Source organism: Vigna umbellata, chromosome 5 (assembly GCF_029865625.1).
Source record: "Vigna umbellata cultivar VRB3 chromosome 5, Vumbellata_1.0, whole genome shotgun sequence".
Taxonomy (NCBI): domain Eukaryota; kingdom Viridiplantae; phylum Streptophyta; class Magnoliopsida; order Fabales; family Fabaceae; genus Vigna; species Vigna umbellata.
In genome coordinates, this window is record NC_142169.1 from 64,655,119 (window position 1) to 64,670,790 (window position 15,672).

The 15,672-nt window shown below is 38.1% G+C and overlaps 2 protein-coding genes and 1 pseudogene across 2 annotated transcripts; all 3 read right to left on the reverse strand.

The window, feature by feature from the left end:
• Window positions 1–75: 75 nt before the first annotated feature.
• On the reverse strand, window positions 76–1,656 carry LOC124832992 (RPM1-interacting protein 4-like). The gene is made up of 4 exons (XM_047307346.2): window positions 1,651–1,656; window positions 1,045–1,503; window positions 727–924; window positions 76–284 (listed from the first exon to the last, which is right to left on the reverse strand). Exons 1-4 carry the CDS (start codon window positions 1,654–1,656, stop codon window positions 237–239), a joined length of 711 nt encoding a protein of 236 aa, XP_047163302.1. The 3' UTR covers window positions 76–236.
• Window positions 1,657–4,033: 2,377 nt separating this feature from the next.
• MRB1 (transmembrane protein, putative (DUF3537)) lies at window positions 4,034–6,778 on the reverse strand. The gene is made up of 4 exons (XM_047307349.2): window positions 6,158–6,778; window positions 5,110–5,559; window positions 4,434–4,743; window positions 4,034–4,344 (listed from the first exon to the last, which is right to left on the reverse strand). Exons 1-4 carry the CDS (start codon window positions 6,554–6,556, stop codon window positions 4,211–4,213), a joined length of 1,293 nt encoding a protein of 430 aa, XP_047163305.1. The 5' UTR covers window positions 6,557–6,778; the 3' UTR covers window positions 4,034–4,210.
• A 4,741-nt stretch (window positions 6,779–11,519) lies between these two features.
• LOC148198809 (uncharacterized) lies at window positions 11,520–12,811 on the reverse strand (annotated as a pseudogene).
• Between the last annotated feature and the right edge of the window lie 2,861 nt (window positions 12,812–15,672).

Genomic DNA, 15,672 nt, shown 5'->3' on the forward strand with positions numbered 1-15,672 from the left:
ATATTATTATAATTATTATTTCATGAAAGATTCCCCATTTGTCTTAAAATGTCACACCCACAAATTATTTTTCATTCACTTAATTAATATGTGCACATTATTACATTATATTAGAATGACAGAAAGCTCGAACATATCAAACTGAAACAATTTGAAGAACATTCGATGAAAATCCCAAATAAATGGAATCAAATAATGGGGGCAAACAAAGTCAATGAGGCAAATGAGACATTACATTAGACTCTGCCTTCATTTGTTTTGGCTTGGAAACCACAGCAACAGTACTGCACCAAATTATGAAAATATTCATGACATCAGATAAAGTACATTAAATGAATTCTATTTTACCAATTACACGTTACATATAATTTATGAATTCCTCATCCAATTATGTAGTTTATAATAAGTTTTAAATAATTAAAAGGTGTGTCAAAAAGCTTAAGTCAACGTATCTTAAAAACAGTACAAAATAGAATATAAAGGTAAGAGACAATTGTAAAATTAAGTTAAACTTAAGAAGGTATGATTGATTTGCCAATTATACTAAAATTTTTCATGAACTGTTACTTTTTCAGAATTCGAATGTATATGTATTACTGTATAAACCTAGGTATTCAAGTGATTTTCATTTCCGTTATTTTTTATAGTCAGTATAGGTTAAAAGTAGAAGAGAAATGATGAGGAAAAAAAGTTAAGAGAAGACAACATATATGATGAAGTGATAACCTTAGAAAACCAGGAGAAAGATCCTGAATACTGATTCTGAATATTTGATTTGTTAAGTGTTGGAGTATTGGTGATGTTGGTTGACTTGAATTGCCTCTCTTCTTTTATTTTGTTGAATATAGCAGTATAACCCTCTCCTGAATTGGGATCTGTGACATCCCAAGCACCAAATTTGGGTATTGCAGGTGCTCTATTGTTCTGCTCCATGCAACCCAAATTTCATCACCACCATAGAAAAGATCAAGACGAAGAAAACAAGATGTAATTATTTATAATGTTGATGCAATTGTCCAATCAGAGAATTTAAAATTAAGTTACCGGTTGGTCATTAAAGGAAGTGTTTCTACTCTTGCTTGTAGTATGACTTGACGAAGAGAAGCTCTTAGTGCTGCTTCCTCCTTTGGATATGTTCCGCTTGTGATTTGATCGGGGGCTTCTCTGGCTCACAGAGTCATCAAATTGGCTTTGTTCATTCACAAAATCTGTTGTCGAGCCACCACTTCCCCTGCTCCTGCCACGCGTATGCCGTTGAGTGTGGTTCCCCACCGCCCCAAACCTTCCATTTTCCAAAGAATTTCCGTTGTGGGAATACCCATCATCCATATTTTCACCAACTCTCATGCACTTGTTGTTCAAGGCCTCAGGGTTTTCCATTGGGTCATTAGGATTCATCATCACCATCCTACCCTTTTCTCTGCGTGCATGCTCGAAATATGCAGTGTACGGAACGTTGTCACTGTCCCAGTTGCCAAACTTGGGAACGTGATGAGAATGTTGCTGCCATCATCAACCATAGACAAAAGATTTGTAAAACACGAATATATGATTTGATATCCAAACATACGTAGAAGCCTTGGAATCAAAGTTTCTACCACGAGTTTTTAAAGTTCATGAACGTAAAATGTTTAGTAAGAGAAAACTTACAGCCATTGGGGCCAAAGATCTTTGACCTCTCTGTGTGTGGCTCTGAGATAGGGTGTTTTGAGAGTTTCTGGAAGGACTAAAATCCTTTATTGTCACCGAAGAATGATTATTAAAATCAAGAAGTTAACAACATGCAGAATGAAAAAAATTTGACCTCAAAAATCAGGGGCCACGCCCTAGAAAATAATTCGGTAGTTACAAAGCTTCTATATATATATAGGAGTCGCTTTCTTCTGGTCTGGCATTTTAAAAGACAGGAAATGACTTCGTAGTTGGCTTGGTTAAGTTTTGTTCTGCTCTCGGTAGCATTGTTCACCTTGTCACAATCTCGTTTACGCGTATTAGAATTTCTTTCTAGTGGCCTGTAGAAATAAAACTTTTAAAATTTATATGTATTAAATTCCAACCTTTTTTTTATCATGGTGTTGCCCTCAAGTACGACGTATTATTTTTTAACTGTATGAATGATAAAAATGATAAAAGATAAAGCAATTGGACAATGAAATGAAAATGAAGTGTAGAAGTTACCATATATCATAAATGGAAGTGATGTAGGAATAAAATATAACTGTATTCATGTCTTAGTTTAGGCTATTTCTATACATTATGTCCAAGATGCAGAGTTGAAACGAGAGTTACAACTTAGCTGTGAATGTTTTCACAACTTGGGGATTTTGCTCTAAAATCATAGTCAAAATCATAGAGTTTCATTGAGCTGTGAACGTTTCCACAACATGTGGATTTGTCTCGAGAGAAATAAAATGCAATCCAGCAAGTTCAACAATTAAGTTGTGATTTTTTTCGTAACTTGTGAAATTGAAACCAGAGTAGAGCATAAGCAAATTGTGTGTATTTTTTCATGAGCAGTGCAATTTTTGTTACTAACATCTCAGCAGATCAGAGAGCACAAAATGGATTCTATACTTATTTTTCTTCCTTTAGTTTCTTGTGAATTTTACATTATAAAGAACTAATTTTCCTTTTTCTTAAAGGATTGATGTAATACTTTGGATTATAATTTTTGAACCTTTTCAACTTATGTTTAGTTAATTTTAGTTATCTCAGTGTTCTATTCATATTCTAATGTCTCTTCTATGAGCAATTTCACGATTGGAAAATTGGGGATTGTTTGCGATTATAAACAAAACATATTACGTGTCGGAACTGAAAAATTGGGCATAGCTAATTAGTTTGTTGTTGAGATAATAATTGTTCCTCATCGTTTTATTGAATTTTGTAATTGACTTTAAGGATTAGGAGTTAGAATTCAATGGACAAGTTTGCCTACCTAAGGAATTAGTAATAAACAAACTCTTAATAAACTCAAGTGGATAATTCTAATTCGCACATCAATTGAAAATTGTAGGAATCTATATGAAAGCGTATAAAATCAATTCTTTATCCTAGTTTATATCAATTGTTTATGTTCATTATTTTATTTGATTTTCTATTGTTCAAAATTACATGAATTAGTAATCTAGTACTCAACTGATTTAATTCGAGAAGACGCTATTTTGTTACTACCATAACTATTTGGTACACTTGCGAAATGTTCTTGAGGAACAATGTGAGAGAATAATAATAATGTCAGCTGTAATAAATGTATAATTTGTTTGTAATATAGAATAATTGGTTATTGAGTTTAATGTGAAAGTTTGAATTTCACCAAAGATGGAGAGGTGATGGTCTTAGAGGTGGAAACATGTTAAAATCTTACATATAATATATTGAAATGATTAAATTAGATGGAAGTTCTACTGTCTTAATATAATAGCACATGATACTCAAAAATATGTTAAATATATTAATTTTTCAAAAATATACTTTTAGAAAAAAAAAATAGATGCAAAGGGAAAACTATTAAGTAAAAAGGGAAGGAAAATTAATGTCCCAAAGTATCTGTAGCTAAAATGGAAAATAACAAAGATTAAGATTTATAAGGATCCAGCTCCAAATGAGTTGTATCAAATAGGTCTTTGTTTCAGATGAGATGGCGAGCTAAATAAATAATAATAAAAACGCCAATAAAATAAGCTTAAAAGGGTAAGGATCCAGATTGACACACGTAGCATCACAGTCCACTCTTTGCGATTGAATATAGGCTTTTGCTCAGAAGTGGAAAGGAGCTGATACATTTTCACTTTTCTAATTCTAGGATATCAAATAATTTTAGTTATTAATGAATAAAAAAAAATTATACAAAATCTACGTACGTGAATATGTTTTATCACACTATTAATATCTATTTTGCTTTGATCGATAAGCCGAATGAACACTTATGTTTCAGTCATGTATTACAACCAAAAGCTTGTTTATGCCACTGCAATTCGATGTGCTGTACCTGTACCTGTGTCATCCGATACTAGAATTCGCTCCATTGTACTGTAGTAGAACATGCAGTCACATTCAAAATAGTCTAAGCAAAATCTGGTGCAAACGTGTATCGTTCACATTTCACAGATCACAACCAGATAGATCCAAATGAACGGTTGAAAATAAAAAAAGAAATATACAACAAACAAGATAAGAGGAATCACATAACAACAGTTACAATCTGTCCCTAAACACCAATTGTTTTGTTAAGTAGCCAAAGGCAAAGAGCCATTTGAATGCCAAAAATGGAGTGGAGCCAGGATCTGTCAAGCATGAACCCAAACACTGTGATTCCTGCTCTATTGTTCTCCAAGTATGTCACTGCATCAAAAGCCAGATAACTCAGGACAAAACGCAATTGGGCTAATACATTAGACAAGAAAATTACCACATAGAAATTCCCCACTTACCTAGAGCCTGCCTCTTGTGGAATGAGATTGTTTGGGTGTAAATTGGCAGCAATTTTGTGTTATCCAACTCGTCCTCCTCATCTCCCACCTCATCATCCGATGATCCCCAACTAATATTGGCAGCAATAGCTTGGGCTGAAATTGCTTGCGCAGTTGTTGGTGTCTCTCCATCAATGTTGTCAAATGAATTTATGGTAGCACATATATGCCACTTAGCTGCAAGGCCTGTAACGGAGTGTGCTTTATGTGTGATCTTGGTTGCACCTCGCAAGAGTAAGAAAAGTCCACTCACCAGGGTGATCGACACTAACTGCAACATTAAACACAACCTATTACATTCTATTTGTACTATTTACTGCTTGAACCATGCCAAACATTTTGCACAAAAGCATAGTAGAATTCTCAATTAATGACCCTTATGAAGAAAATTCAAAACATTTGTAAAGTACAATTTGTTGTACAGTTAACTAAGCAGAAATGATCCATAATATGTGGTTGGACAATAATATAAAAGACCTTTACATTATCAGTAGTAAACTCTAAATTTATAAACCCATGATTTTTACTTATTTTAATTAGCTTTGCAAGGAAGCTTGTGATGACATATTGTTGTTTGAATAAGAACATGATTGATCTGTTCACCATGGGAGTCATAAATGGAGTGAAGAGGCTTTACCGCAAGTTCTCCAGACTTCATGATATCAACATCTGCATGGGCTTTTGTAACCATAAGCAAAAAAATGAGTTGGCTTGCTGTCACCAAAAGCAGAGAAGATAGAATGAAAACTCGGAAACGATGGCTTATGATCCGAAGATTCCTTCTCAATCTAAGGTGCTCCAGCAAGATTGACCCCACCTCAGTTTCTCGATGAAAAACTCGAGCAAACTCATCTAGTCTGAGTATTTGCAGGTAGCAGATAAGTCGAAAGAGGACACACACCAGGAAGAAAATGGAGGTTCTATAAAGCCAGGAACATAGCTCAAATGTGCACAGAATGATGCTGCTCACGTATATATTACCGTAATGTGGTATTTGTGAAACTCCTGAGACGTACCACCATATCTTGTAGGCAAATTCTGCTATGAAACAGGGAAGCCCCCACCTCAAGATGAGCTTCATGGTTCCCTGCATAATTAGGCCCAGTTAGCATGAATGTTGAATAATGCCAGTTAAATTTATTCTCCAACAAGTGATCCTCTCAGCTGATATTCGTTGACCAGTGAGTGTTCTTTAACAAACAGATTAGTCAACACTGACCAAGTATTTATCACATAAGACTGATAATGTAATTGCCAAAACAACACTATTGTGCTCCCTCTTGCATGCCAATTCAGAGGATATGCTAATTAATTATTGCAAATAAATGAGGGCTGGACTGTATAAAAAATAAAAGTATAGTATTAATGAATGATATGTAGAAATTGGAAGAGAAAATAGAGTTAGAATCAAACTCTAATATTTGGTGGTATTGGTATATATATACTTGAATTGAAATTTGATAGTGTTACTTAAGCTTAAAAACTCATATCACGAAATCCTGTAATCAGTGGTAACTAAGAACATGTTTCATAGTAGTGTTCTTTACTTTTTTTTGGCACTTCGGACACAAGCGTTGTAATTGGGTGAGTCAAACAAAAAATTGAACAAGGGACACTTCAGAATTGCTTATAGAACTCATACCAAAAAAACGGGAAAAGTAAAAAAGAGGAAAGAGAACAAAAACCTGCATCTGTTCCGAGTACCCTCGTTGAATCTTGAGGCTTTCATCACCTAATTTATCAAGGAAGAGAAACTTGCTGAAGCCATATTTACGATCCCAGGAAGAAATACTGATGAAAGAGAGGGCTGCAAAGATGGAGAGAGAAATCTGCACTGGTATGTGGTACGGTCGAGTATGATCTTGATCGCAGGTGGGGCAATCAAGCAAAAAGTGTGAAAGTATGGGCACAACAAAGGCCAAGGTGAAGAACACGGACCACGAGAAACCAGCTTTGCACACGTTGGAATGATCCACGTAAACCCATCTCAGGTATGATCTGAAGTTCTTCAATTCTGTTGTTCTATCAAGTGGTAGTAGCTCATCTTTGTTGTTCGGCAGGAAACTCCCTCTTTCCTCTTCCATGGCCTCGAAATTGAAATCTAGGCATGCACTAGAATCAGATAAAAGGACATGGAACTAGAAATCCAAAAGGGTGTGAATGTGATTGTGTTGACAATTGTAATCTGAAGTACTGTAAGGGATCTTAATTTGGATGTAAATGGTGTCGCTTTCTCTAAACTCTTTACTTGTCTTCTAAAGTTTAAACTGCAACAATAATGCAATGTCTTGTGTCCCTCTTTTGAATATTTCATATTAGTTAAAGGTTTAGGATGGACTCTTTCAGAGGAACTTAATAGCTGAATGATCGCTGTGATATTGATGTCAGCGTTACCAATCCCATTATAGCTGTCATCGTATTTTAGTAAAACTGCGAGAGAGAAAATAATTCACAAATTGGTGTCATTCCTGACTTTCGAATAAGAAATGTTATTATTTGTAACATCCCAAAATTATACAGTCATCAACTATATACTTAGAATAATTACACGTATCAATAACCCAAAACAGTCTTAAAACACAGGGATCGACAATAACGAAAGAGGATGAACGACCGCAAATGAAGAATAATTTAACGAGCGCTTACAAAAGATAAGGACGAACGGTTTACAAAACAAATACCGAACGTCCAACTATAAACAAACCATAAAAGAGCGCTCGCTCACAGCCGCTCGCTACTCTAACTACACTAACTAGAACCGAACGCTCACTGTTCGGCCTTCACTTCAACTTCTACCAGATTTTCTTCAGCAAGCAACCCTTCTTCAAGCCTTTGTTCAAGGGATGCACCACCATCTGCTCACACCCACAACGGATGATCATCGCATTTTGACAAGACGGAAAATACATGGACAGTAGACAACACAATGGAAATGCAAGGGTAAGCTTATAATATTTAATTTATACAATCAACACATATATTTACATTTCAATTCGTACAAACAACATGTGACTTATCCAATAACAAACATAAAAATACATATATATAAGACAGACCGTCCGGACTGTATGAACCGTGTAGCTACAGGCGTCCTTGCACCCGAGTGGTGTGGTAACTGGGAAACTCTCAACAGCTGCCACTCGAGGTAAATCCTTCGCCCCTGCTAAGTGAGGGATACGAAAGACCTCCTGCCATTCCCACACATGACTACCCCCTTCTACGTGAAGATGAGTATCACGGAATATCAGGATGGACCAAGCCAGCATTAGCTTGCCCACAGTCATACTTTACAAAACTTCAATAATCAATCATATCTGAGACGTTCCTCCTTGGAACGCTCGTTAAAATCCATTTCCAATAATTCGTTCAAAATATCATTCGTCCATATTAAACATTTCTCATATTCACATTTTCATTCTATGTTCCACTTTCTTAAATTCACGAACGTTCATCACTCAATCAATAGGGACTAACATGTTACAGTACTCCTACATCCTCGTTTCTGAACAAAAGAAACGAACCATTTATCCACTCAATACGTTTCAACACTTAAAAATTTGAAGATACTGATCTTAGAAGATATGGATGATACTTAGAAAAATTTTAAGTATAAAGACTCCAGGTAGAATCCAAAGGATACAGTCAGTAAGAAAATATTTAGATACACAACCAAATATGATTGGATTTCAGAAAACAACACTGCCAGTCAACGAACGAACGTTAATTAACAATTTGGACGAACGCCAGTTACGTTCGCTCAGAATTCAATGATAAGGACGAGCGTTCAGTTATAAAACCGAACCCTCCTTGGACGAACGCTGGGTCAATGACCGAGCCCAAATCAGAACGAACGCTTGGTATAAACCGAGCGCTATCTTGGACGAACGCTTCGGTATAAGACCGAGCGCCAATTGGGACGAACGTTCAATATAATGACGAACGCTCTGTAAAACGAACGTTCGACACAAGGTCGAACGACATTAAGGACGAACGCTCGACTTAAGGCCGAACGTCACGTATTTATAAAGTTTCAAATATTTATCTATACTGAGCTGAACCGAACGCTCATTCACAAAAATGGGGACGCTCGTTCTCGAGCAGAATTCTTTCCAAATGAAAGAATTCCAATCTAAGTTATTTTAATGAAAACCGAACGGTCTAATACCGTACAGTGACGAGCGTCATTTAGCAAAGGGAATGATCTAAAATTTCAGATTTTCACAAGCTTAACAGAATCTTCCAGATTTCAAATTTATAAACTTTATACTTTCATTTCCAGATTTAATTCACCTCAAACATTCTCATCATACAGATTTCGACATTTTAATCATTCCAACCACACAATAACCATACTCCATTCATACATAATCAAATCAACATGCATTTAAATCAAATTCAACATCAAATATAATTCATACAAGCAGTGTTCGTTCATGACAGATCCATCCAAACCAGAATTCATATCAGATATCAGTAACCATTCATAACAGCTCAACTTCATATTTTTCACACATGCAAATCCAGATTTCACAACAAACGAGTACAAATTAAACATATAAGCTTCCCTTACCCGGATTGCAGTGAACTTTTAACAGTATAACTTGCTTCTGTCCAACTAGGGCTTTCTACCTGCTACGCTCTTCCTTACGCTCCTCAACTAGGTTTAACCAAAGAGAACTCAGAAACTCAGATTTTATTCTTTGCATGCAACTGAAACAGTGTTCCTAGAAATTCTAGATCTAGGTTATGGTTTGGAACTTACCAGTTACAGGATCAAAAGAGGTTCGGATCAAAACGAAGCTTACTGGCCCGTGAACGTTTCTATGGTTTCAGAAAACTGATTGAAGTTGAAAAAAGTGAGAAATGGTAGAGAGAAGATGAGAGTTCTTAGTGAGAAGTTGGAGAAGATGGAAGGTTCCTAGAGAGAAGGTGGGGAAGTCGTAGAGAGAAGGAGGAGAGAAAGAATTTTCCAGAATCAAGAAAGGAGTGTGCGTGTAGAGCGAGGGATGAGTTTTTCTGAGAATGCATGCCTTGTTTCCAGTGCCGAACGAACGTCCGCTCCTCGTCAGCCACGTGCATTCCACTAACGTTTTCCAGATTCCTCTCGCAGTGACACCTGGCGTTCTCTAGTGAACTGTCGTGCTCTCCGAGTGACACGCAAACTGCGCTGCGTTTTCCCCACTCCAAACTCCATGCAGCGTGACACCTGGCGCAAGCTGTTGGAATGCTCCTCCCTGCTGCCGCCACGTACGCTGTTGAAGTGTCTAGTTCTCCAGTTGCCACGTGTACTCCAATGTACGTTATTTTCCAGGGTCTTACATTCCCTCCAACTACAAAAATTTTCGTCCTCGAAAATGTAGGTATAATAAAGTGTAGACGGAGTACTTTGTCCATGCTAGCAAACCTTCAACTTATCTTGTAATGTCGTCATTCTTCTCGTTCCAGACCACTTTCACCCATCTGATGGATTTTCACTTGAACACTAGATGGGGTATCTCCAATACCTACTGGTTGGATTTATACAATCGTTATCCTTAAACACGAACGTGTTCTAGTCCTTCTAGTCCTAGCACATCAGACGAGTCTCCAATATATAACCAGAGTGACGATGCGTGAAAACTAAATGAGGATTAGCCAATTGAGAAGACAATGATATCTTCATACGCTACCGTCCCAAAGCGTCTACAATCCAAGAACATTCGGCAGCAGCTTCCTAGGACAAGTGACTTCGTCCCACACACATGTCTTTAGCAATTCTTCAATGTTGACTGGTTCCAACTATAACGAACGGTTATGTTTGGGTAAGGACTAAAGATTTATGGGAAGATGATAAATTACAAGGGAACCGTGAAATAAGGAACCAGTAGATGATTTTGAAATAAAGAGACATTGGATTTGAAAGGTTAATGGATTGGTAACATCATACCGAACGAGAGAAGTTATCATTAGGAAGAGTCACAAGTTTTCCAAGAGGAAAAGAATTAATATTGAAGTATTTTACTATTGGATTAGAATGTTGAAAGGATAAACAGAAGCAACAGATGAGAGAGAACATAAAAGATTAATCTGAATATTCCGGAATAAATTGATTATGGAAACTAGGACAAGTAGATATATATATATATATATATATATATATATATATATATATATATATATATATATATAGCAAATTCAAGTAAAGGGTATAAATGACGAACGTTAAAGGACGAACTAATCCGAGCAGTCAAAGAACCCGACCCTTAACAACCTAGTATAACGGATTCAGAATAACCTTGGATATAAAGATCGTAGACCAACTTTAAAAGGAACAGGATATAATCAAACGAATATTTAGTGCCCTGAGAAAGAGTGTTAAATAAGACCAAGAGTGAACATTTATTTACTGGTAATTTGGGACGAACGCTATTTAAGTACGTTCTGAAATTCAAAGTATGGACGAGCGACCGGTATAAGACCGTACACTTCTTAGAACGAACGCTCATTTCGAAACCGAGCGCTTGTTAAGAACGAACGCTCGTTTCAAGACCGAGCGTTATTAAGACGAACGTTCAGTGTCGAACCAAACGATATTTAGGGCGAACCCTAGGTAGTTGACCGAGCACAAAAATAGAACGGACGTGCTTTTAGAACGGACGTTCGGTGTTAGACCGAACGCTAACTTAGGACGAATGCTCAGTCTAAGATCGAGGGTTCACTTGGACGAACGCTCAGTATAATACTAAGCGCTACTTATGACGAACGCTGGTGAACAAAACCGAGCGGTCTAAATACACTTCAATTTATTTTCAATCGTTGGACACGCTAGGCTGAGCCGAACGCTCAAACCTAACCCTTCACACAAAGGACGCTCGTCTCAATCAGAATCCTTTCCAAATAAAAGAATTCTTATTCTAAGTCATTTTCATGGGATACCGAACGCCAACATCCCATTCACATTAAATCTCTCCTAAGTTAGTCAATTCTAGAAAATAACACTCTCACTAATCATAGTAATAAACATCTATCTCACTGGTCGGATATCTAAACTAACCCAATTGTTGGTGTTTACACTATCAGACCGAACAGCTTCCTTATCACAGTAATTAAAACAGTGTACAGCAAGGCAGTTCATACCACAAGAAAGTGCGGTGGATGAATATACCTGAGCTAGCCGCCTCCGCTCCAGTTATCGCATATACACGCCCAACAGCTTGGGCTCGTCCACCTCTCCCTTGCTGATTCCTTCCAGCGTTCGGTGGTCTCATCACCGCTCGACCACTCATGTTGCACTCGTTCTCCAAATGTCCATTTCGTCCACACCGGTTACAGTATTTTCCTCCCACCAACTGAGGACATGACGAACGGTAGTGTGGTCCTCCACACTGGAAACAAGTAACGTTCCTGTACTGTCCGGCTTGTCCAGCAGGAACTAAAGCTTGAGAACTGCTCGTGCTAGATGGCCGACTAGGACGAGGGTAAGGTGTCCTTCTCGGAACGGTACCTTCCCGGGATACTATAGGTCCCCTACTAACTTGTTGTTGCTTCTTGTGTTGTTCAGCTTCTGCCATATTTTTCTCCAAAACTTTGGCCCTCTCAACCATGGCAGGAAACGTTCTTATGCACAAACTTGAAATCATAACCTTCAAATCACTACTTAGACCGTTCTCAAACTTCCGACACTGCCACTCCTCACTGGTTGCCATAGTATTGAACCGCACAAGATGTTTGAATTTATTGGTGTATTCTGAAACTGACATACCCCCTTGAACCAACTGTAAGAACTCAACTTCCTTTGCAAAACGAACGCTGTCAGGGAAGTATTCTTCATAAAATTTATTCCTGAAAACTTCCCACGTGACTGGTTGTTGAGCGTCCGTTAAGATGGCTCTAGCGCTCGCCCACCAGTGGCTTGCTTCTCCCGTCAACAAGTACTCAGTGTACGCTAAACGGTTCTCATCCGGACACCTCTTAGCATTGAAGATCCTCTCCATATCCCTTAGCCACTGGTCTGCCTCATCAGGAAGACCCTTTCCATTGAACTTCGCCGGATGATGTTGGAGAAAACTCTCCAAGCTCCATTCTGTAGCAGGCTGGGCAGCGTTAGAAGAGGACGCTCCTGGCGTGCCTCTGGTAGCAGCAAGAATATCCATCAGCTGCCTCTGAGTTGATTCTGAATTCACCCGCGAGGCCTCCAAACTTTGCATTGCATCCTGATTCTGCCTCATCAAAGCAGCGTTTTGCTCGATCAAGGTCGTGTTCTGTTGTTGAAGTCTATCAATCACAGTTTCCAACATCCTAGTGTTGTTGGACGTGTCAGGTTCACTTGGTTGGGGTGGAGGAGGTAGCCTAGGTGCCATTTGTTCTCTGAACACAGAGAAAAACGAACGTTAATTATGTTCCAGAGTTAAAATAATAATAACTCATTAAACATACAGTGAGCACACAGCAAAAACGCAGTGCACTCATAACCCTACAGCGTCCTTTAAGAGAACAAAACTGCTCTGATACCAATAATGTAACATCCCAAAATTATACAGTCATCAACTATATACTTAGAATAATTACACGTATCAATAACCCAAAACAGTCTTAAAACACAGGGATCGACAATAACGAAAGAGGATGAACGACCGCAAATGAAGAATAATTTAACGAGCGCTTACAAAAGATAAGGACGAACGGTTTACAAAACAAATACCGAACGTCCAACTATAAACAAACCATAAAAGAGCGCTCGCTCACAGCCGCTCGCTACTCTAACTACACTAACTAGAACCGAACGCTCACTGTTCGGCCTTCACTTCAACTTCTACCAGATTTTCTTCAGCAAGCAACCCTTCTTCAAGCCTTTGTTCAAGGGATGCACCACCATCTGCTCACACCCACAACGGATGATCATCGCATTTTGACAAGACGGAAAATACATGGACAGTAGACAACACAATGGAAATGCAAGGGTAAGCTTATAATATTTAATTTATACAATCAACACATATATTTACATTTCAATTCGTACAAACAACATGTGACTTATCCAATAACAAACATAAAAATACATATATATAAGACAGACCGTCCGGACTGTATGAACCGTGTAGCTACAGGCGTCCTTGCACCCGAGTGGTGTGGTAACTGGGAAACTCTCAACAGCTGCCACTCGAGGTAAATCCTTCGCCCCTGCTAAGTGAGGGATACGAAAGACCTCCTGCCATTCCCACACATGACTACCCCCTTCTACGTGAAGATGAGTATCACGGAATATCAGGATGGACCAAGCCAGCATTAGCTTGCCCACAGTCATACTTTACAAAACTTCAATAATCAATCATATCTGAGACGTTCCTCCTTGGAACGCTCGTTAAAATCCATTTCCAATAATTCGTTCAAAATATCATTCGTCCATATTAAACATTTCTCATATTCACATTTTCATTCTATGTTCCACTTTCTTAAATTCACGAACGTTCATCACTCAATCAATAGGGACTAACATGTTACAGTACTCCTACATCCTCGTTTCTGAACAAAAGAAACGAACCATTTATCCACTCAATACGTTTCAACACTTAAAAATTTGAAGATACTGATCTTAGAAGATATGGATGATACTTAGAAAAATTTTAAGTATAAAGACTCCAGGTAGAATCCAAAGGATACAGTCAGTAAGAAAATATTTAGATACACAACCAAATATGATTGGATTTCAGAAAACAACACTGCCAGTCAACGAACGAACGTTAATTAACAATTTGGACGAACGCCAGTTACGTTCGCTCAGAATTCAATGATAAGGACGAGCGTTCAGTTATAAAACCGAACCCTCCTTGGACGAACGCTGGGTCAATGACCGAGCCCAAATCAGAACGAACGCTTGGTATAAACCGAGCGCTATCTTGGACGAACGCTTCGGTATAAGACCGAGCGCCAATTGGGACGAACGTTCAATATAATGACGAACGCTCTGTAAAACGAACGTTCGACACAAGGTCGAACGACATTAAGGACGAACGCTCGACTTAAGGCCGAACGTCACGTATTTATAAAGTTTCAAATATTTATCTATACTGAGCTGAACCGAACGCTCATTCACAAAAATGGGGACGCTCGTTCTCGAGCAGAATTCTTTCCAAATGAAAGAATTCCAATCTAAGTTATTTTAATGAAAACCGAACGGTCTAATACCGTACAGTGACGAGCGTCATTTAGCAAAGGGAATGATCTAAAATTTCAGATTTTCACAAGCTTAACAGAATCTTCCAGATTTCAAATTTATAAACTTTATACTTTCATTTCCAGATTTAATTCACCTCAAACATTCTCATCATACAGATTTCGACATTTTAATCATTCCAACCACACAATAACCATACTCCATTCATACATAATCAAATCAACATGCATTTAAATCAAATTCAACATCAAATATAATTCATACAAGCAGTGTTCGTTCATGACAGATCCATCCAAACCAGAATTCATATCAGATATCAGTAACCATTCATAACAGCTCAACTTCATATTTTTCACACATGCAAATCCAGATTTCACAACAAACGAGTACAAATTAAACATATAAGCTTCCCTTACCCGGATTGCAGTGAACTTTTAACAGTATAACTTGCTTCTGTCCAACTAGGGCTTTCTACCTGCTACGCTCTTCCTTACGCTCCTCAACTAGGTTTAACCAAAGAGAACTCAGAAACTCAGATTTTATTCTTTGCATGCAACTGAAACAGTGTTCCTAGAAATTCTAGATCTAGGTTATGGTTTGGAACTTACCAGTTACAGGATCAAAAGAGGTTCGGATCAAAACGAAGCTTACTGGCCCGTGAACGTTTCTATGGTTTCAGAAAACTGATTGAAGTTGAAAAAAGTGAGAAATGGTAGAGAGAAGATGAGAGTTCTTAGTGAGAAGTTGGAGAAGATGGAAGGTTCCTAGAGAGAAGGTGGGGAAGTCGTAGAGAGAAGGAGGAGAGAAAGAATTTTCCAGAATCAAGAAAGGAGTGTGCGTGTAGAGCGAGGGATGAGTTTTTCTGAGAATGCATGCCTTGTTTCCAGTGCCGAACGAACGTCCGCTCCTCGTCAGCCACGTGCATTCCACTAACGTTTTCCAGATTCCTCTCGCAGTGACACCTGGCGTTCTCTAGTGAACTGTCGTGCTCTCCGAGTGACACGCAAACTGCACTGCGTTTTCCCCACTCCAAACTCCATGCAGCGT

What these genes read in the sequence shown, in the direction of transcription:
- LOC124832992 (XM_047307346.2), bottom strand. An exon ending in CTTCCTTTAATGACCAACCG is followed by an intron (nt 925 to 1,044) that starts GTAACTTAATTT and finishes TGCATGGAGCAG; the next exon opens with AACAATAGAGCACCTGCAAT. An exon ending in CTTTCTCCTGGTTTTCTAAG is followed by an intron (nt 285 to 726) that starts GTTATCACTTCA and finishes AATTTGGTGCAG; the next exon opens with TACTGTTGCTGTGGTTTCCA.
- MRB1 (XM_047307349.2), bottom strand. Translation starts at nt 6,556, where the DNA reads ATGGAAGAGGAAAGAGGGAGTTTCCTGCCGAACAACAAAGATGAGCTA. An exon ending in GGTACTCGGAACAGATGCAG is followed by an intron (nt 5,560 to 6,157) that starts GTTTTTGTTCTC and finishes CTAATTATGCAG; the next exon opens with GGAACCATGAAGCTCATCTT. An exon ending in CCACAAGAGGCAGGCTCTAG is followed by an intron (nt 4,345 to 4,433) that starts GTAAGTGGGGAA and finishes CTTTTGATGCAG; the next exon opens with TGACATACTTGGAGAACAAT.